Here is a 23,070-nt window from a genome sequence, read left to right as displayed (position 1 = left end):
ATGCAGTGGTAACATGCACAGACCCATATTCCTAAAGTTGCTACCTGCAAATATCACTCAGTCCCAAGTATAGCCCTTGAATATTTGGATTGGACTGTGGGATAGGAGGCACACTGTAAGTCTATATAAGGCACCACCAAGCCAAAATCTCATTTATTTGAATCCCATTTATTTCTCTGTCTTGATGCTTCGGTTTTATGCCTTGTATAAAATCGTATCCCTTGATTAGCTGTCTTCTGCTTAAACAAAGTGGCTCTGACTTTGGGGAAATGCCTCTCATTATACACATTTTTTTTCCCGTTTCCTGAGTGTATCAGGTAATTTATTGCTCAAATACTTCATCTTTCTGTCTTATTAAGCTAAGTAAAATGACTCTGCAGGAGGGGAAAGTGGGACCATCATTCCAAACATCACCAAATTTAGAAGGCTGAAAATCAGGATTGCAGGCACTGTAACTTGTAACTACGGGGCTTGAATTATCTGTAACGTTGCACAAATCAGCTCTTGGATTCTGGGAGAATGCTAGAATGAGTAAAATATTCAAATGGAATCTATATCAAATGTCAAAAGAAGTGTAACTATTATGAACTACAGTGTTAAACGAAACTTTCAATTTCCAAAACAAGTTATTAGCTTCTAAATGATGGAGTAACCATTTAATATTTCTGCATTTGAAATACAGTGGACAGCGGTTTCTTTGCATATTATTTTCACACTTCAAATGACTTATTAATCTGAAGCAAACCAAATTAAATATAGCGCCGCGTGTTAGAAATAATTTGATATATAGAGTGTCTTTTTGTGTAAAAGGCAGAAAGGTCAGAAACTATTTTTTAAAAAAAATTGTAGCAAATGGGCTCCTTTGAATATTTAGGCAATTTAATAATGCATCAGATTTAATTGTATTTTTTATTTCATTTTTTGCTAATATGGCAAATCATAGAAGTGGTTTCGTAAACTGTAAAATTGTTACATGGTGGAGCAGGGTAACTCTTGCCGATTCTGAAGTTGTAACCCATGTGACTGCACTAATATTTTAATATATAATCTACCCAGAAAGAGGAAACATGCTGCATTTGTAGGGAGTCACACAGATAGTTCAAGCAGAACGCATGCTGTGTCCTCTCATGTTTCTGTACACAGAAACCAGATTGTGCATAAACAAGTCCCCAGAGGCAGGGGAGTGTTTTGCCATCGCTGCTGATCTCTACCCATGCAAAAATGCTACAGAGTTATGCCTGAGAAGGTCACACAACCTCCCAACTGGCTGTCCTTGTCATAAGTGCCAGCTAATCGAGGTACACATGTTGCTTTCCGGAGCAAGTGATGGAAGATGTAAGATCCGGCTGGAATCTCGAACCAGCTGTGGGATAGCAGGTTCTACCCTTAAAGTAGAACATGGGTTGCGGAAGGGTTAACAAGATATCCCAGGGTTGGAGAGGCGGGTCAGTTTGGATGGCCACATGGTTGATTGGTGGGATGAGCTGTTGCTGGGGAGTTTAGCATGTTGCAAACGATTGATTGACAGCTTCTGCATTTAAATAGGTTGGGCAAGCAGTTCCCCCCCCCACTTTTGCTGCTTGCATCGAATCTCCCGCCCGCCCTCCTCGTAATTTAGGCGTTCTCGCTTGACCTTGCTGCGCCTGTCATGGGGTCGCCTGTTTTGGATCAGCGGCCTGGTAGGAATTTTGCCACTTGGATGGTTGGCTTGTGCCAGGTGGTTTTTGCCTACTACGCTGCGATAAGTCACAACTTGTAAGGTTGGCGGTTAGGCATTGGTTCAAATTAATTGGTGGAGGGGTACGGATTTTGGCTGGGCCTGCCCCTCATGGTTGCTGCTGCCTTTAGGGGCATTCCGTTAAAGGAATCCTGGGGCTCTACATGTTTGTCCGTTTATCCCTGTTAGGGGCCAGGGCCGTGCATGAGCCTCGGGGAGCATCAGAGGGATGAGGTCAAGGGCTTGGGCCCCTGCCCCAATCTCTCCCAGAGGGTGCTCCCCTACTGGCTCCCCTACTAGGCTAGTGGGAGTCAGATCTGTCCCAGGCCGGGGACAGATGGCAAGAACCAATGCCTAAGCAACCACTCACATTCAGTTGTACAGTATTTTTAAAAAGGTTGTGGCCAAAATTAATGCCAAAAACCAAAACTTAATTATCGTGTGATGTGTGAGTTATTGGGGGATATTCTTGGTACCTCGGCACGCAAACACTGGTGCTCAAGGAACCAGATGTGTTCTGGATACCTTCATCAACTGCTGTCGTTATATTTTTGATGTTTGAAACATCTGATTGCCTGCCACTGCCTTACACTTATCCATTTCCAATAGTGGCACTGGTTTCTATTTGACCACATTAGCCAAATATCTGCCTATCAGCATTGGAATGTTTTCGTGATAGGAATTATTATTTCTAAATCATTTTAACTGTGGCTCCATGGGAATAAGTGGGAAAACATTATGTTCCAAAGGGACTTAATGAGTCCTAGAGAGCTGAAACTATTTTCTTTGGGTTGAAAAGACAAGGTTGCCTGGAGTTGCAGCTATTTGAACCAGCTGTCTTAATATGTCCCCCACCCTGGCTTGTTTAGTTGACCTAAGTTTCTAAGCAGGGGGAAACTTACCTGTTCAGAAATATCACAGCCCTCGCTGGACTGCACGATTCCTTTGCTTTTTTAATCCCAACTTTCAAGATAAAGACAAACCCCACAAGGCAGTTTGCAAGTAACCTCAACATTCCTTAATAAAATCACAATGAACTAAATCGTAGAGAGGTGGGGGGGAGGTTGATTGTAGAGGATCCAGAAAAAACTAATTTGGCGGAGCAAAGGTCTGGCAGAGATCATTATTTGGGGGGGCAAGAATTTAATACATGTGACACAGCCTCAATGTGTTGTTATTGAAAACCGGAGCAGCAACTGGGTAACTGGAATCGGAATGGTTCTTAATTCCTGGTAAACTTACATGGGATTTTAGCCATCTTAAAAAGCGAAAGCAACAAGAAATCTAAGGAGCACTCTTTGGTACTATAGGAAATAAATGAGTCTTGTAGTGCATCTTGAAAACCGCCAAAGAGGTCCTGACAAACTATCAAGAAGAATGAGTCCCGATGGAAAAGCCCCAAATGAAAAAGCTCAGCTTCTGGCCTCTTCAATTTTGATCCTAGGACTGATAGCAGGAGTGTTGCAGCTGATTTCAGCTGCATTAGTGGGATACGACTTGAAAGGCTGTTTGTAAAACAAACACCCTCGACCATTTTTAGCTTGCAGTTAAAAGGTTACTGAGAAAGAGCTGGGAACTTTTGCTCCTGGGGTTGATAAAGTGAACAGTAGCTAGATAGCCTCCTGGAAACTGCGTAAGGTTATGCCCCATGGAATTATGCAGATCACTTTCAATCAGTCATCTCGCTGACCCCATAAAACCAGCTGTTATGAGGTCAGCGCTTTGGGGGCATCAGACTCTTCTAGCTGTAGGTGAATAGCAGGGAACATTTTTTTTTCTAAATGCCTTGATTCACACAAAATAAATAAAAAATCCTTCCAGTAGCGCTTTAGAGACCAACTAAGTTTGTCATTGGTATGAGCTTTCGTGTGCATGCACACTTTTTCAGATACACACGGACACTTTTAGCTACCAAATACTTTTATGAATGTAATTACAGTCATACCTCGGTTTAACTATGCTTCGGTTTGAGTACTTTCAGTTTAAGTACTCTGTGGACCTGTCTGGAACGGATTAATCCACTTTCCATTACATTCAATGGGAAAGTTTGCTTCAGGTTAAGTACGGACTTCCAGAACCAATTACACGCATACTTTGGGTTAAGTACGCTTCAGGTTGAGTACTCCGCAGACCCGCCTGGAACAGATTAATCCACTTTCCATTACTTTCAATGGGAAAGTTCGCTTCAGGTTAAGTACGCTTCAGTTTAAGTACTCCGCGGACCATCTGGAACAGATTATTCCACTTTCCATTACTTTCAATGGGAAAGTTCACTTCAGGTTAAGTATGCTTCAGGTTAAGTACGGACTTCCGGAACCAATTGTGTACTTAAATCGAGGTACCACTGTATATATCTGCCTGTATTTCTAAATCCAATTGAGTCAAAGCTTGATCACACAGCAGGAGGGAACATGACACTGCTAGAATCGCAAGGCCCTCAAATATTTCGTTCAAGGTCACTCAAATTCCACAGTGCTGGATGTGACTTTGTCACAAGTGGCACTTATTCTAATGATACCTTAAGGATACCTTTACAGGAGGCACAATTAATCACTGGAACACTATGTGTGCCTAAGAGAATATATTCTGTATACGTTCATAGAACTTTCCATCTTCCTCTTCTGTTGAGGAAAATGGTGCTGTCTCTTGCCTTCATGGATTTTACCTCAAAATCCAACATTTGAATGCCTTAGACTTGTTGGCAGTTGTTTTGGCAGTCGTCAAATGTAGGATCTCTCTGTCACCCGACTGTCAAATGCTACCACAAATCAAGTGCTGCCATAGCCTATTACCATTGCATGTTATCTATCAAATGTCAGTTGGGGGATACAATTACATGTCATTTAAAAATATTATTTAACATTAAATATTATTGCTTAGCAAACATCAAATACCACCGAACGGTTTAAACCATCTTCCAAGGCAGTCTTACATGTTTTTGAAGGTTTTCAGTGGTTCCTTCTCAGTAATTGTGGACAGGTTTCCCACAAAGACAGCTTGCCTGCTGCTTCTGCTGATGATGATCTTCTGCCATGTAAGGTGTCAGGGCTGGTTCAGCTGCTGATGAGCACAGAGGCTCAGGAATGATTAGTAAAATTGATTATTTTTTCAAGGAAACAGAATACAAATAGAGAAAACAGTGGTGAGACTGGCCCCAGCAAAGCAGTTGCCAGAACTGACCATCTGAGTCTCCCACCTCCTCTAAGTCTCCTCCCCGCCCGACTGTTTCCCCTTCAGTCTTAAACTCCACTGAGGAGGGGCCTCCTGTGAGCTCTGGGCTTGTTGTCCTGCTACATGCAAAAGTCTGAGTCCTTGGAGACTCCCAGGAGGGATGGGAGCGGAATACAGTCGGACCGGCAGGCTCCTGTGAATCTGTTGTGGCCCAGCCCCCTCCTTCCCTTCCTCCTCAGCTGCCTGTCCTACATCTGCAGTGTTTTCTGCCTCTTCTCTCTCACTCAAGCCTGTTGCTTGTTCAGCATCCAACTGTTAGGGCAAAATTCTGGGTGCGAGAATGCTCAGCCACCCAGCTCATCAGGCAAGGGCCTGTGGTCGTTGCGGAGTATAAAAGGAAGGAGTCCAGCCATGATCCGGAGCAAACAGCAAGGTTTATTACTGCGCAGCAGGTTCAATGCCAGACTGAACACTGTGAACAGGGCTGCAAGAACTTTTAAAACTTCCCACCACCATCCCATAATGCACATCGAAAGCATCATACATACATCACTTGTGACAGGGTAAAACGTCAGAAAAGGGGAAGGTGCAAGGGGCATTAGCATACAGGTAAACAGGAGGTAAGCAGGATTAGCATAAGGATGTCCCAGGACATTGTTAAGCAAGTACCAGTAAGTATCTGGGAAGGGATCCTTGAGTACCTGGTGGGGGGAAACAATGGGTCCAGTTGTGTGTATTGCCTCTGGCTTCGGAGGGTTGGGAATGGCAGGAGATGGTACCTGAATGGATTATGGATATGCAGAGGAGCACCACCCTGGCTACCTGACCTCTTGCTTAAGGGATTATGGCTGTTCCCTGCATCCCTGAGAGCCCTTGGCCAGAGTCGCAAAAAGGAGGTTTCATTTAGAAATAAAGATACACTGTATTCATTCATAAAGAAATATGGTTACATAGAGTCTCAGGCAACAGAGAAAGGGTAGGAAAGGGAGCCTTTATTACTCAGGGCTTGATCTTGAGGGGTTCGTGTTGGTGCGATACTAGAGTGGTGTTGTAGGATCAAATGGGGTCCCCTTGAGGGCATTAGTGCCAATCTTGATTCCCAAATGAAGCCTCGTTTGGGTGCCCCCCCCCTATAAAATTCCCTAACACAACCATTCTGCGTCCATCCCCTCTCCTCATCCTCTGACCTGTCTCAACACCTGGCTTGGAGCCTTCCTCTTCTGAGGCTTCCTTAGGGGGTTCTCCTGCTGGAACCATTCCTCATCATCATACCTACCAAGTTGCTGTGGGAGAAATAAGGGACCGGACTGGAAGTAGCGCTGCCGCCATTTTGGAACTGGGCGGAGCATGCTCAGAAGCGACTTTTGATGCTGCTTTGCCCAGTTCCAAAATGGCCGTCGTGCCAGAAGTCGCACTGCAGCCATTTTGGAACTGGGCATAGCTGCATCAAAAGTCACTTCTGAACATGCTCCGCCCAGTTCCAAAATGGCCGCCGCACCAGAATAAACCGGGGGGAAACAAAAAAAAATCCATTTTTTCAGCTGAGAACAGCTAGAAAAATGGGGGTTTCCCGGAGAATACGGGAGACTTGGCAGCTATGCTCATCATCCAGCCAGTCTCTGACATAAGGGAAGATGGGGTGAGCAGACTCCTAAGCTTGAATGTGCTCCAGAATCCTTTGTGATGTACAATGACACATGACAGACAAGTAGTGGTTTCTTGGCAGAGAAATCGAAGGGACAAGTGTTCAGGGGGGCTGGTCGCAGCCAACCAAGTGCTTGCCTCTTATTGGCTTAGCAGGTGCTGCCCTCCCTAGCCTGGGAGTCTGACACAGCCAGAGGTGGGGACAGCACCAAGTGACCATCACACACACACACCCCGGCCACACCAGAAGATGCCAGCCTCCCTGAACCAACCACAGCTTTGCCATGTGGCAAAGGCCACCCACCCAGAGTCCCAGATGAGCAGATATTCTCAAAGGAGAATTTTGTGGATTTGGGCAAGCGATTTCATTACAGCTTTAGTTTTTAAAAAACATCAAATTTGGTGTTAAAATTCCTGACATCCTTGTGATCACTGCACGTGTGCATTTAAGGGAATAAAAAACAACAACAATAAAATGAATACATACCACCAGGGTCTCCACTGCTATGATTCACTCTGCGACTCTGCTTAATTAGTGCTGCCAGAACTCTAAGGAATTAGTTGATACTTTATCCTCTGCAAAAAGTATAGAAAACCTGTGTGACACAGTGTTTATGGATTTTGAGATTGTGCCAGCTTTGGCTGCACTGAACGTTAAATTCTGTCTCCTATCAGATAGAAATATTGATTGTCCAGAGAGAGAAAGGTGGAGGGGGACACAAAGAAGCTGCTGTCAATAATTCGCTTCAGGATGCTAACTGCTTGCTGCACTATAATTTATTGTTAATTATCAGAACTAAAATAGAAGCCTTTTTGTCATCCATTGAACATACCTTGAGTCTAGTGTTGCCACATCTCTCTCTCTCTCTCTCTCTCTCTCTTGTATCCAAGACCTTGAGATCTTATTTGATTTACAACTTTTGAAAAGCAGCATTAACTACACTGCATACGCAAATATTACCCTTTACGCTAAGTGTTCTGTGTTGGCAAATGGAGTTTGTTTTTGTGCAATGCGCAGCACAGCTTTTAGATGGACTTGCAGATTTTACAGATTTGTAGCATCGTAACGGCCTTTGAAGAAGAAAGAAACAATGCTAGTTTAACTTATCTCACCGGTGTTAAGAGGCGTGCACCAAGATCTGGCTGGTGAGCATATGAATACGTGAATGTCGTCCTATCCTCTGAACATCTTTGACCTTGCTCTTTCTTTGGCTTCCTCTTTGTGCCTCACCCGGCTATCCCATTCCTGTTAAGAATACCCAACGTTAGGGTTGCCATACGTCCAGGAAAAGCTCTTTTGAGGGGCCAACATGCCCATCCGGACGGATTTTTACATTTTAAAGGAAATGTCTGGGTTGGGAGGGGGGGAGTTGGGCCCAGGTGGTTTGGGCTGCTTGGACTCAGGCTGCTCTGCACTCCGTGGCGGCTGCCAGCCCGAGCTGGGGAAAGGGGTGCATAGGTGTGGTGTTGGTTGCCAGCCACACACCTCTTTCCAAGGCTCGGGCTGTTGGGTAGGGTTGTTCTTCGAGATATGGCAACCCTACCCAACATCATTATTCGACTTTCCTTTGTGAAGTTTCACCTATTTCCCTTTTCCTCCCAAAAGCCTACAGCAGGGGTGGCCAACTCCCAAGAGACTGCGATCTACTCACAGAGTAAAAATCTGGCAGTGATCTACCCCCTTTTTGGGGGGTTGGGTCTAAGTTGTTGAGTTTTTCAGGGAGGAGGTAAAATGTTGAGCTTTTTTTAGGGGAGCCACAGTTGTTCAGCTTCTTTGGGGGGAGCCAATGATCTACCAGTGATCTACCGCAGATGTCCAGTGATCTACCGGTAGATCACGATCTAACTATTGGACATGCCTGGCCTACAGCTTCCACAATCTCTTGCAGCCACACTTTTTTTTCCTTCCATACAAATGCTGCCAAGATACAGATTTCTCTCTCATACACACATATGAATGGGTAAAGTTAGATTTCTTAATATTAATGTGTCACTAACAATTAACTTAATTATTAAATTTGTAGGAAAATGGTAATAGCGTATGGTTTACGCCATCGTATTATTCTGTTATGAATCACCTTCCATAGAAATTTCAAGGTAATTGTCATTCGTACAATGAAAACAACTTAATATAGGTTTAAAAGCAAGACGGGGGAAATGGCTGAAAATAGGTTTGAAACAACACCAAGGCACACCCAAGGCACGCATGTGCGCGCGCACACACACACACACACACACACACACACACACAAAACAATCCAGCCAGCTGGTGGAAATGGAAAGTTCAAACAGTGGGCGCTTGCCATATCTTAGCAGAAATGCTGCTTCACAAAACAGGCGAAGCCACGCTGAAAGCCCTGCTCTGAGTCATGTGTTCTAGAGGCCTGTTATTGAAATAACAAAATTAAATGAGAACAAAATTAACATACCCCTTCCCACCTCTGCTTTTAAAATGGCTGGAACAAAATTCTTCTCAGTTAGCCAGTCAAACCAGAGGAAGAAGAACATCAGGAGCCCACCATGGTGAAGCTGGGTGATCTGTTTGGGCCCTGTGGGTCATTCCCATTTGGAATAAATATCTGAACTTTTCTACGAACATCTTATCATTTCTTAAACCATTATTTAACGCAGCAGGAAAATCAGAAGGTATGTGAATGGATGGGGAGTTAACCACTGGGAGCAAAAGAGTAATGTAAAAGTCATGAAAAATACGTAAGGACAAGAATGGGAAGCAATGGATTACATATAGGAGTTTTAATCAACTGAGTAATCCTAAACTCATGAGAAATTTATGAATAACCAATCATGGGGTGTTAAATCTCTGTTACTGTTCATATCTGTGCTCAGGAAACTGAAACACTACACTCATTTATAATATATATATATAATATAAAATTAAATTTGTTTATATTTATACATTATATTTAAATTAATATAATATTCTGCTATAAGCATCTGGTATCTATCTGGTAACATAAACATCTACATAAACAGGAATTTTTTTGCCATATAGTAAAAACATCTCCTATGACAAAGTGTTCCACAATTTAGGTTGCAGAATTTCACTGTGGACATTTCAAAACAGAGGACAGAAATGTCTTAAGTATAGGTTTTGAGCTACTGTTTGTAAAATGACTAATTCATGTTGTAGTCCTCCTGTCATTTATATAGGTTTGAGCCAGACAAGCTCCTCAATTTCTGGAAAGAGTCCCACTGAAGGAAATGGGGGAGGTGATATTTGTTGATTCCCTCTTCCTTCCTCAGCCCCCAGGGCCATATCCCACACTGTTCTGGGCATTCCCACAGGAGAAAATAAGAGGAAGACGGAGTTCCACTTATAAGTACACTTAAGCAAACCCTTTCGTCTTAAAAAGGGAAAGAAAAGGCAAGGAGATTGTGAAAGAAGATGTGTCTGACTTCCTTTTTTTTAAAAAAACAACAACCCACATGTCTCTGTGGAGTATAAGAATATTTTCCCTAAAATGAGACAGGACGTCATAGAAGAATCCTAAAAGGGGTCATTATATAATTAGAAAATGACATATTTACAGCTAAAACTGTCATAACTAAAAAAAAACAAAATTGAATTTGCTTTCTTAAGTACAGCCATAAATCAGAGTGAGTGAGTTCCATGTCTGTACTGAACATGAAACATTTATAAATCAGTGAGGTAAATCCTATTTGCCTTCAATTTGTTGGGAAATGTCTGAAAAACTCCCCACTTTTCACCTTGAGCACGCCAAATTATAAACTTGTTTAAACAGTTTCCCCAACTATTAAGGTCAGATCTTTGCTGAGGTAGGATTCTGTTTGGTTCCATGCTTTTTGTCCAGATGGATAATCCAGGAAATGTAGCATCTTTGTACTCGGAGAAGCTACGCAAAAAATCTAAGGTACTCACCTCACCTTTTGTTCACACTTGCCAAGAAAATGGAGATTTAATTGAAAATTCTGATTGCTGCAACTTAATCTTGGGCAAAGGGGAAGTTCTCTCAGGCTGAAACGCGAACCCTCCTGGCTGTCTCGTAAATGCTTGCTATATATTGCCGTCTCCACCTCCCTGCCACCTTGCACGGCGACAACAATTTGAAGGCAAGGCACAAATGAGCCTTTGATGAATGAGGCTTGTTACAAAGAAAATGCAATACGTTCACCATGCCTTTTTAGCAATAGGTAGTAAGTGAAATCCAAGTGAAATTTTATCTCTGTCAGCCCAGATAGTTTCCACTTAGGCTTGTGTTTGTATTGATTCATAGGAAGAAAGGTGATTACTGCTTCCAAATAAGAGGGGGGTTATGGGGAGATGAGATCGCTGCATGTCTTGGAGGGCTTTCGTGAATGTGACCTCCACTTGGCTAAAACTCCAATTAAAACTGCCGCCGTGGTGCTTTCCCGCCTAGTATGTGGATATTTTGGTGCATTTGGATAAACCTGAACAGAGCTACGACATATAAACCGGTTTAAAGTGCAGGACATGTATAACACAAATTTGGGCAGCGCTGTCTGATTTCTTTCTGAGCCACTTCCACCAAACAGAAGAGCGAACACAGGGGATCAGAGTCTGCCGCATGTTAATCAAGCCCAAGAACAAGAGCGACCTTGCATGTCCCGCCACACCTTTACAGCAATCTCTTGTTGCCAGTTTGCTGGACATGGTGTGAAATATCCACAAGAACTCCTCTTTGCGAACTGCCAACTGCAGCTCATTGACATGCCAATAATCAAGGATTATTGCAGAACTGAAAAACAAAACAGGAAAACTCATCCATGGGACTTGTAGAAAGCAAACTGATCCCATATTACATTGCTTTGCTACCAGTTAGAACTCAACATCTTCCTTTAATCATCACTAAGGGGCTAAGCAGGACCCAGGTGGCGCTGTGGGTTAAACCACAGAGCCTAGGGCTTGCTGATCAGAAGGTCGGCAGTTCGAATCCCTGCAACGGTATGAGCTCCTGTTGCTTGGTCCCAGCTCCTGCCCACCTTGCAGTTCGACAGCACATCAAAGTGCAAGTAGATAAATAGGGACCGCTCTGGCGGAATGGTAAACGGTGTTTCCGTGCGCTGCTCTGGTTCGCCAGAAGCAGCTTTGTCATGCTGGCCACATGACCCGGAAGCTATCTGCGGACAAATGCCGGCTCCCTCGGCCTATAGAGCGAGATGAGCGACGCAACCCCAGAGTCGGACACGACTGGACCTGATGGTCAGGGGCCCCTTTACCTTTTAAGGGGCTAAGCAGAGTCTGCTTAAATCTAAGCAACCGTTTACGTAGGGAGGGCGTTCTGTGTTCTTAAATCTTCCTATATCCCAGCTTTTTTGTGGTCTTCGTCAGCTGCAAATGATTATATCCCTGCTCCCCGAAATATATCTTCCTATTTTAATAATCAAGCCACACAATGAGTTCACACACATTTCAAATTATTCAGTTCAGAACTGCTTGCAGGCTAAGCCAAGGGTTTTGCAAGGCAACTCCACCTTGGTCATTCTTCTAGCTCAGAGCCAATGCAGCATAGCTAAAATGTTAACTCTTTCCAAGTATGATTCAAGGATTATCTGAGGTTCCGGTATTGCAGGGCATTGGACTAGATGAACTTTGGGAGTCCCTTCCAATTCAATGGTACTATGATTGTTATGCTAAAACTGTCCCAGTGATATCCATGGGGCTGCACCATAAACAGAAACTGTGTTTTACCATCTTTTCTGCACAATCCAAAACCATTGCAAAGATGAATTATACTTTTGGGTACTTGGTTCTTTTTGCAGGCAAACAATTTGCATACGTAATTCTTACCCACCATAGGTTTCCATGGACTGCAAGTGTTGTATCTTAGGTAAATAATTCAATTCTGATCTAGAGTTTTGAGAAAATTGTTTTGCAGTTTCTTTTATGAATGTCCAATTCTGTATATATTGTAGCTGATGAGTGTGAAAGCATTGCATAACATTTCGCTTTGTTGCGGTAAGGTTCAAACAGTGAAAATCTGGACAGAAAAGTGGCTGAGCCCAAACCGACACTGCTGACATGGGTTTCCCCGGACGTTTTAGCAATTCCCACCCAGGCACTGCTTCTGCCTGCAGTATTCCAGATATGCCTGGGAACTTCTGGACGTATGGCAACCAATTACGGTTGTGGGTTACCACCAAGACAGATCAACTTTAACCGAACCAAATGCACATACTTTGTATGTGCTGCCAAATTATTTCATATATGACATTTCATCTACGGGAGAAGGCGGGGGAAGGAGAGACATAGATGCCCCGTTACACCATTATGTGTAGAAAATGTGCAAATGTCACTTGTTTAAGTGTTTCGAAGCCATTGTATACTTAGAGGCAGAATTGTCAGCAATAGTATGGAGCTGAAAATAGGCTACTGCGTTACATGAAAATGTGTACCCACACACACACACAAAAAGCCCTCCCTGCTTTGCTCAGGGTGGGGGCTGAAAGTAGACGGATTCTCTGTCACTTCCAGGATGCCTTCCGGCAACAATGCAAAGAATAACATTATACCTCACAGCATGACATTACGTGTCACAGAAGCCATGGTGCCTGCAGCCATGACAGAGGGCTCATCTGATGGCAGCAAGAGTGGCAAGATTGGCAGCGCGGCGGCAGCGGTGTGGGCAGAGGCAGCAGCCTTGCAAGATGCATCCAGAGGTGGGTTGGAATGAATGGGTCTGGGAGGGCAGGGATATGGGGTGAGTGGGCCATAGAGAGTACAGTAGTTGGTTGGATTAAGAGAAGGGCGGGGTGACCTTTAGTGGTTAGAGAAGCCTGGGGTGGGTGGAGTTGAGGCAGTGTTTTTGCAGCCTTTCTGAGCTTGTGTCCATCCTAAGGCCACGTGCATCCTAAACACTGTTAGAACAAAGCAGCAGCTGTTTCCAAATCGGATTGGGGTGATGGAGTGAATAGGAGAGCAGACCTTCCAGCAGAGTCCAAGCCACTCTGCTATCAAACTATTCACGTCTTGGCCTGGGATGATGACGCAGTGTCACCCATCCCAGAGCCCTGCCTTTTCATGGAATGATGTGCCCCCTTCCAAGTCTGCCGCCCCCAACATGGGCAGATATGTCCACAAAGGGGGCCCACCCCACTCTCATGGTAGCCTCTAAAGCAGGCTTCCCTCAAACTCGGCCCTCCAGATGTTTTTGGCCTACAACTCCCATGATCCCTAGCTAGCAGGACCAGTGGGTCAGGGACGATGGTCCCATCATTTGGAGGGCCGAGTTTGAGGGAGCCTGCTCTAAAGTAAGGGATAGGGTGATCCAGGAGAAGTTGAATGCTCCTGGTAACATGAAGGAGTCGAGATCATGGCGGTTCTGGCTGCAGATATCTTTGTCACATCACCAGGTTGTAGAGAATGTAAGGGTCAAAAACCTGGTTCTCATTTTTGAAGGTATCTGGTGTGTGTTCTCAGAAGAAGAAGAAGAAGAATTACTTGGAGGCCAGGACATTTATAAATCTTGAGGGGAAAGGACATGATGCACAGATGTTCTGGTGCACATGCATGTGTGTCACTCTACTGAAGGAAGAGATCAGTGCGCAGTCCATACAGTGGTGGAGCTTCATGCTCCGGCACTGGGGGGGGCGGAGAGCAGGCGGGGGCGTGGCGTGCCTCCTGTGGAGGATGGCATCCAGTGCAGGGGAGGGCAGCTGTGATGGCTCCCTGCCAGGATCGCGCTGCTGGGGGCGATGTGCCCCCCCACACTTTTCTTACTCTTCCAGTGAGTACATACCCTGCACACACCTGGCCACCTGGCCATGGATAACTAGCAGGAGAAGCTAAGAGTCAGTATCCTGTCCTTGAGAGCGCCCCATCTATAGCAGGTAGCATTGGTGGCAAAAACAGATTCTAGAGGGAGGCTGCGGAGGGCAACCCACAGACTTCTAGAAAGCTATAGGGCCTTGAGCAATTGCCAGGACTGGGACTGTGCCACTAAACTCCCATGTATTGTTTGACTCCCTTCAGCTCCAGCAAACATACCCAATGGTCTGGCATGATGAGAGCTGTAGGCCCACAATATATGGGTGACCAAAGATTTTCCCCAACTCTGCTCCACTGTATCGTGTAAGCCAAAGCTGTTCTGCCCTAGAGTTTAAATAAAAAAATTCCTTCAGTAGCACCTTAAAGACCAACTAAGTTTTTATTTTGGTATGAGCTTTCGTGTGCATGCACACTTCTTCAGATACAGTGAAAATTTCATTTTCACTGTATCTGAAGAAGTGTGCATGCACACGAAAGCTCATACCAAAATAAAAACTTAGTTGGTCTTTAAGGTGCTACTGAAGGAATTTTTTTATTTTACTTCGATCCAGACCAACACGGCTACCTACCTGTAACCTGCCCTAGAGTTTATTATACTGTAAGCAGTATAATGCTATGCAGTTGGTGTTTTTGAGGCCATTGATAAACTATTGGGTTTATATCTGCCTAACTCTGCTTATCAGATCTGTCTGATATTCTTGCATTTTAACTTGTGCAGATTTTTCTACTTAAAATTCATTTCAGTCGTCCTTTCCTTTCTGCAGTAACGTCTTGGTGAAGCAAAAAGATTTCCCTCAGCACCAGTGTGAGTATTTTTATGTTTAATCTTACACAATTGCAGCTTTCTTTATCACATGTACTTAACTATGGGGAACACATAGTGAACACAACTTGGCTTTGAACAGATTTAATTTTACTGACTGACCTGTAACAAAACTTTGAACAACAACTAACGTAACTTAGGAAAAGCATTGCTTTGTAACTTAAAAAAAAAAGTGTACCTTTAACTTTTAGCAACTTTAAGTTTAGCTTGAAAAGTTCTTGTCTGAACAATTTTAAGTTATCCACATCCTTAATTTTTCATCTCATTTTTTTCCAGACAGGACTTACACATATGGGTCAAGGACAGAACGCTACAGAAGCCATTCATGAAGGCAGCACAAAAGACCTGCACATTGTTCCTGTGGTGGAAAGACAAGGGAGATTATTTAAAACCAAAAATTAAAAGTGGATCAATGTTTAATTTTGTATATAAAAAATAAAATAAAATTACACTTTCTGCTACTTGTTTTATTGATAAGAAATAGTATTTTTTTTAAAAATGGCTGACTAATTCAAGTCATAGATAGGCCATTAAATTAACATAATAAATTAACCCACTATAATACTTCAGTGAATATACATTTCAATTTACATTTTGATTAGGATTTATGATGCAATTAAAAACAATTATTAACCATCAGTAGTTCTTGATAAATAAATACCCCCATTTTTAAAATGTGTGTGTTAATGACGTGACCATTTCGGATGCAAGTTTTAAAAATAATTACTTCATTATTTCTATTTAATGATGCTAATATTTTACTGCCATTTCTTTAAAGAGAAATAAATGGCATTATTGCACAATCAATACATTGTGTAGTATTTGTTGGGGTCTGCGGCAGATTTGGATGGATTCTGAAGCAAAACACACCACTTTGAAGGGATTGGGGATTTGTCTGAGGTGAATGGGGATACACATGGGGTGCCTTCAACCAAAGGTGGAAAATCTGGAGCACCTTGCAATACCTTAATGATTTGAACACGGAAAAATGCTTCACAGAAGTATCTGCTGAAAGCAAAATTATGCCTCTAAGGGTGAAGGGGAAGTTGCTTTGCGCTTGACAGGTCTAACTCATAATCAAAGGAAATTATTATACCCAGTGCTTTGGGATACAGATGTCAAAGTAATAGTTTTGCTCTCTGGTGATTATTGCCATTAGGTTAGTTCAGTCTCCTAGGACCAGTAGCATTCAATTAAGGCCGCAGCACTTTCCTGGCCACCCTTAAGTGCTGTCTCCGCTGTTTACAAGAGTGGCTGCCAATTTACCACATTCTCCCAGTAAACGATATGCCAGGTGAGCGCCGCCATCGCACCCGGCCAACCACTACCGCTTCGGCGTTGTAACGTTGAGCGAGTTCTCGTAGGGTGAATCGGAGGCTTGTAAAAATGATTTTGCATTTCGCCAGTACAAGTTTACCTCATTCCAAAACTTATATTGCCAGTCTCTTATTTATTCACCCTTTCCTCGCCCCCCCCTATCCTTATTGCCTTTTTCAAATCTACCTCTTGATTTTGAAGTTGCCTGCTTTCTTTTTCTTTTCTTGGTCTATGTATGTGTCGATTGTTCTAATTAGTTGTAATCAGTGTTGTTCCCCCTCCCTCTTTGCCTTAGAATAGTTCCAGCTCTGATCCTGTATCACTTGATTTATTTTACTTCTCTGTCATAATATGTATCTCCTGCTTTTGTGGGGAGGGAAGTTACACACATGCCGCTATCACTTAGTGCTGTAGCATATATTGTTGGAAGTGCGCAGTGCACAAGTGCTCGCTCTGAGTTCTGCTTCACCCCTTTGTCCATCTCAAGCGATTTGTTTTACTTATCAGTCGCAAACTGCCTGTCCTATAACTTCTTTATTTGTGTGGTATTTCTCACACACTATAAGTCTGCACAGTGCTGTCAGGCTGTACGCAAGCAGTCACAGTTGTGAGCAGATAAGCAGAATACAATACTGTACAGATTTTAATTTACTTTTAGGATTCAGCTACATTAGTAAATAAACAACAATTTGTATGCACTATAAGCATGCAACACCAGATGACGCCAGAGAGCAGAAAATTTTTGTACGTGTTTTTCCATAGGTTTTTTCTTTGTTAAAATTTTGTTAATTTAACCTAGTTTTTTTCTGGTGTGGCAGCGGGGCTGCATTAGCCATTTGAGTTCTACCCCTCACAAAACTCAAACACGCTGCCTTCACTGCTATAAACAGGTGCACCAAGCAGCACATTGAGGAGAAGTCAGCTTGCTAGACGGAGAAACTGAAGAGAACTTTCCGATGTGCTTTTGGACAATTTAGTTGAGGAGGAAGATTGCCTCAAAGCTCCTACCACCACTACAAAGACACAGCAGTATTCCAGTGGTGGGCACTGAGGAGGAGCTGCCACAGCCTCCATTGCCGGGGGCTTGCCTCTCCAATGCCATTCCTATGGCAGAAGCCCACAACAATGGCAAATTAATTCTGGGTCGTCACAGAAGTGGCAGATCGTGGATCTTTTTGAGTCAGCAGCAAATCCCACCTCTGCCAGCTGCCTGCATTACAGGGAGCAGCTCAGCGGGAAGAAGGTTTCATGAGCAACACACCAGCCACAGCCTTAGAAGGCACCTGCATAGAAACATCACTGGTGTCTCTTGCTCAGGATGAGTGCGGGGCACAGCACAAGTGAGGAAACAACCCCCCCCCCCCCACACACACACACACACTCAAAAAACTTCACACACATGAACACAAAGCAAGTGGCTATGAAAGATAGGGGGCAAAGAAAATATGGGCTCAGAAGATGAATGCTCCCTCTACGAAGCCCAGTGGCAGCAGAGTGAGACAGTCTTATGGCACAGTGCCCCCCCCCCTTACAAAAGGCTGTTTCTGTGCAAAAGAAAATAAAAGAAAAAGAAGCCAGCCTCCTTCTCGTACCAAAATCTTTTGCTTCTTTGCAATACCACCCCCGAGGAGCGCTACCACTGAACTTCTGAGCGCAGAACCACAGGGTGGAAAGCAAATCCCATCTTCCCAATGAAACTTTGAATGTGCCTAGCAGAAAAGACAATGAACCTATTTGCCTGCAGTTTGGCGGGTTTCTTATCTAGCGGCACTTCTCTCGCACACATGCTGCTTTTGTCCAAATCGACTCTAAAACAATAGGCAAGGTTAAGCACACCGTTTTATGACCATACCGAGCCTATAAAGGCTGCCTTTGCAAGGATATCATGGCAGCTGTTCTTCTGAAATTTTGCAAAAGGGGCTTCCCGTTCTGCAAATTTCATCTAATTATGAAAAGAAAAAAAACCTCACAAAGCTGTAGATTATTCCTTTTGACTTACTTCTTCCTGTGGGTGGCATGTCACACTTTCCCCACCCCACCCCATAGAACCTTTGGGGGGTCTCCTCTTCATCTTTAGCAACAGAGATGATTGGGGGACTGTGTCAGCAGCTCTTTACACAAGCACTAAGTCATCTGGATTCCTCCTCCTGTTGCTCCTGATGAATGGCAGCATCTCCACATTAGTTCTGGCAAGGTAGTTCTCTTTCTGTGTACTGTACTGGAGAATAGTTTGTGAACGGACAAGCTATATTTGCAAGATGGCCGCCTTCCAAGGTATGGCCTCAAGTCCCATAGCTGCCAAGTACCCCGTTTTCACTGGGAAACCCCCGTTTTTACTTACCTTTCCATGGTGGTCCCCCGTATCACTTCGTCTCCCGTTTTTCTCCGTGATTTTCTCCTGCCGGCGCCCATTTTTTTTCTTTCCGATTTGCCCTTCCATGGGCACCAAAAATGGCCGCCGGCGGCTTCAAAAGTCGCATCTACACATGTCCGGAAGTGCATAGACGCGACTTCCGGTGTCGGTGGCAGCCATTTTTGGTGCCCATAGATGGGCAGAGCGACACCAGAAGTTGTGTCGGCGCACTTCCTGACATGCGTACAAGCGACTTTCGAAGCTGGCGGCAGCCATTTTTGGTGCCCATAGAAGGGCAAAGCGACACCGGAAGTTACGTCGACGCAACTTCCGGTGTCACACGGCTGCCGGTCCCGGATTCTGCAGTCCGGGACTTGGAAGGTAAGCTCAAGTCCTGTTCAGTGAGCCAGTTTCCTCATTCTTCTCTTCTTGAGATTTCTGTACATTTGGGTCCTACATAGAGGTCAGGCACCTTGCTTGCAGTGAGACTCTATGTTTGTTTCATTTCCATTCTGCTTGTTGCATTCGATTAAGACAATACTGAGACTAAGGAAGAGAAAGTGATAGCGAATGTCACTTCCTTGGCCAGTTGTAAACAGGAAGACAGGCAAGAGGGGGCTGGCTGAGGGCAGACTGAGATTGTTGGGGCAATGCCCCCATTTGACCTAGTGGACCAGCCTCCAAGAACCTGACCAAAACACACAAATTGGGAAGAGCAATGTGGTTATACCCACCGGGCTGGAAAGTTCTTATCTGAGAATATTCAGGATTGATTGCAACATGTGGAAGGCAATCCATTGGTGTGTACTACCTCTAGCACCAGAGGCAGGAATGCTGGTCTAGGTGGGATTTTTGGCTTTGATGCAGCAGAGCGCCTTTTTAATAGTACCTGCCAATTTCCATCCTTTATTTCAAAAAGCAGCCTACCTGGGAACATGAGGAATGAACAAAGCAGCTCCAGGTTAATGCTGGAAAAAACTGAAAAGGAGTTACAAAAAAAAGGGAACCACTGTACACTACATATCATATTTCAACAAGTGGATCCTCAGCAGAATACAGTATGCTTTCCTATCAGAAAGATGGGGGGGGGGACTAGGGAAGAAGTTCATCTGTCAATCATCTTTTAAAACAAGGCTAACTGGGGCAGTACTCTTGCAGGTTTGTAAATGAGTAAGGAACCACACAGGATTTGTTTATTTTTGTCCTGCCCAACAAAACAACTCTGTGTTCCAGTGGACACTCTTTAAAAATAGATGCTTAAGTTAGCCACTTTTATTCTGAAGGGGAAAAAAATGTGAGCCCTCAATCTCACATCCGTTTCCTGCCAACCACCTCACTGCCCCAGTTAGCCTTGTTGGGAGGCAATGAGTAGCTGAGGGCAGTTTTTGGCAGGAAACTGACACAGAGGACTGCTCCAGGTCCAGAGCAGGTTACTTTAATTGATTGATTGATTAAATTGAATTGAATTTCTATACAGCCCTTAATCCGAAGATCACAGGCAATGTGTTTAAGGCAGGGGTTCCCAAACTAAGGCCCGGGGGCCGGATGCGGCCCATTTGCCTTCTAAATCCGGCCCGCGGATGGCCCAGGAATCAGCATGTTTTTACATGAGTAGAATGTGTCCTTTTATTTAAAATACATCTCTGGGTTATTTGTGGGGCCTGCCTGGTGTCTTTACATGAGTAGAATGTGTCCTTTTATTTAAAAAGCATCTCTGGGTTATTTGTGGGGCATAGGAATTCGTTCATATATTTTTTCAAAATATAGTCCGGCCCCCCACAAGATCTGAGGGACAGCAGACCGGCCCCCTGCTGAAAAAGTTTGCTGACCCCTGGTTTAAGGCAATGGTTAGTTTGGCTGTGTGCTCACCTATGTGTAGGACTAAAGACTAGTAAAAAAAAAATTGAAGAAGAAGAAAACACAACCATTTAAAACCTTTTTCCAAAGCTCTGGGTCCAAGTCAACAGCTCCAAAATACTAGCTGAATCATTCAAAACTTCAGCCCAGTTTGTATCTAGGGCTGCCATTTTGTCATCTGCTTGGAGTCTTTTGTGGCAAGCGGGAGTGAGTGGGAGAATCTTCGCCAGCTATGCTGTGCCTGGCATGGAACAGTTTCTGTACAACTTTCTGTACAAATAAAACTTGGGAGTATTTTTCTGCAAGGAGATTATACTATGAATTGTTCTAACATAAGTATGCATGCTTTGCTGGGCGAGATAGTATTATTATGTGGGTTGGGCAAAGAAATCAGACCTGCTTCATGTGAATTAACAGTAACAGTAGATATTTGTTTTCAAGGCTTTTTTCTGTGCTCCGTACTTTGCACCTCTGTATAATCAACCTCAGTGCCTTTTGCAAGGTGCCTATAGTAGGGGAGCCACCAACTGTTTTCCCAGGCATTCCTCATCTTATCTCTGGGTCTTATTAGTCACCAAATAGGTACTTTAAACTGGGTGGGATAAAGTCATCCTCCTCATTAGTGGGCATCCCACTTCCTAGTCTAGAAGCAAAAACAGTTTCAAGTAGTATGTTGCATGTTTTGACTATTTTCCCATCTCATAAATCCAATGAAGCTTTTAATTCACTGTCCTCTCTCTTCCCTCTTTTTGCCACCCCTCCTTTCATTTCCTCCATAGTTGAAAATTAGAAGGGTTCTGGGTGTTGGGAAGCTGGGTTCATTACAGGATTGTTGCAACCTGTCCATAATCCACTTGGTCATTGCATAATCCGTGCCAGCACTGAATGGAGGGGAGGGAAAGAATTATACCTTCCTTCTCGTGCCATTTGTGGAAGCATCAACAAGCACGTGTTTCATTCCTGGTTTCTGGCCTCCCATCTTTGCTTAAACTTAAGATGCAGGCATTCTCTCCTAGCTGCTTTTTCTCTTCACTGGGGCTGAGGGTTCTCATTTGTGCAAGAGGAACATTCGCAGTCATTGTTTCCTGTTTGAAATGAAATGAACCTGTTGCTATGGCTACCCATTCTGTATGTGAGAGGGAATTTGTGCTGATTGTGAGGTTCACAGATGAGCATATTTCATAATTGCCTCCTGTTTTTTAAGCAGCATAATCGTCCTCTGACAGTTCCCACCCACCCTATAAATCACAACAGTATTATTATTATTATTATTATTATTATTATTATTAATTGTGTTTTCTTTCTCTTAATTTCTTCCGTAGCTGTAACTTACACAAGTTACAAAAAAACGCCACCGCCTGTACCCCCACGTACAACCTCAAAGCCACTCATCTCAGTTACAGCACAGAGCAGCACAGAATCCACCCAGGATGCCTATCATGATAGCCGGACTCAGAGGATTTCACCGTGGCCTCAGGACGGCCGAGGGATGTACAATTCCACAGACAGCTTGGATAGCAACAAGGCCATGAACCTGGCTATGGAAACGGCTGCGGCACAACGCCATGGGCCTGAGAGCCACGGCCCCTCGGTGCGAACCAGCGACAAGGCCATCCTCGTGTCGAAAGCGGAGGAGTTCCTTAAGAGTCGGCGCTCTTCGATAGGGATTCAGGTAGCCTGTCATTAACATCTGTTCTGCGGCAAGCTGTTCACCTCCTCGGCTCCGTAAATAGTACCAAAATGAGTCATTCAGCTTCAGTGGCTCCTAATAACTTGAGCAACATTCCCTGGCTGCTTAGCATTAATTGTCATTCACATCACAGCTATGTGGCCATGCAGAAAATGGTTCAGCCAGTGTGCAGTGCCTGGAAAGAAAAAATGAATGAATGAATGTATCTCTAGGCAAGCTGCCTGCCATTAATGCTTGATATGAAAATTATACTGCTCAGCCACACAGGTGAGCAACATGTTCCTCTCTCTCCCTCTCCCTCCTCTCTGTAAATTCAGAGTCCTTTATATAGAATCCTGCCACCGGTAGAAACATGGACTATTAGTCAGGTCCCTCTTTTGACCTTGAAGGAGAAGTCCTGACATAGGCTGTTTGTTCTTCCCTGTTTTGCTAGAAAAGGAAGAACACTGCATTCCATGGTATAGAAAGCACCGCTGCTGTGCTAGTATTTAAAATACTTATCCGTATAGGCTTATACTTAAGGGTGTCCATTGCAGCTCTGCCCCATGTATGAAACTGTGGTAGAAACTGAATGTTACTAGTGACTTTTCTTCTTTTTCACTCGTTGGTGGGGGGTACCCTGAAGAAACAGAGGGCAGGTGTGGAAGTGCACCATGAGGTGGTATAGTCCCTGAATGAGGACTTTAGAAGCTCAACTTTCAGATTATTCATCTGAAAACATCTCCATATA

General features: G+C 44.0%; 1 protein-coding gene across 1 annotated transcript in view; it reads left to right on the top strand.

Annotated features, from left to right (window-relative positions):
- Positions 1-23,070, top strand: part of DLGAP2 (DLG associated protein 2) — a 365,596-nt gene that overhangs the window by 305,435 nt on the left and 37,091 nt on the right. Inside the window, exon 9 of the mRNA XM_060272460.1 lies at positions 21,973-22,322. Coding sequence (XP_060128443.1) covers positions 21,973-22,322 — 350 coding nt within the window. The remainder of the gene's footprint in view (positions 1-21,972; positions 22,323-23,070) is intronic.

This window comes from Zootoca vivipara, chromosome 3, assembly GCF_963506605.1.
Source record: "Zootoca vivipara chromosome 3, rZooViv1.1, whole genome shotgun sequence".
Classification (NCBI taxonomy): domain Eukaryota; kingdom Metazoa; phylum Chordata; class Lepidosauria; order Squamata; family Lacertidae; genus Zootoca; species Zootoca vivipara.
The sequence above is the reverse complement of the archived record's forward strand: the minus strand, read 5'-3'. Positions and strand labels throughout refer to the sequence as shown.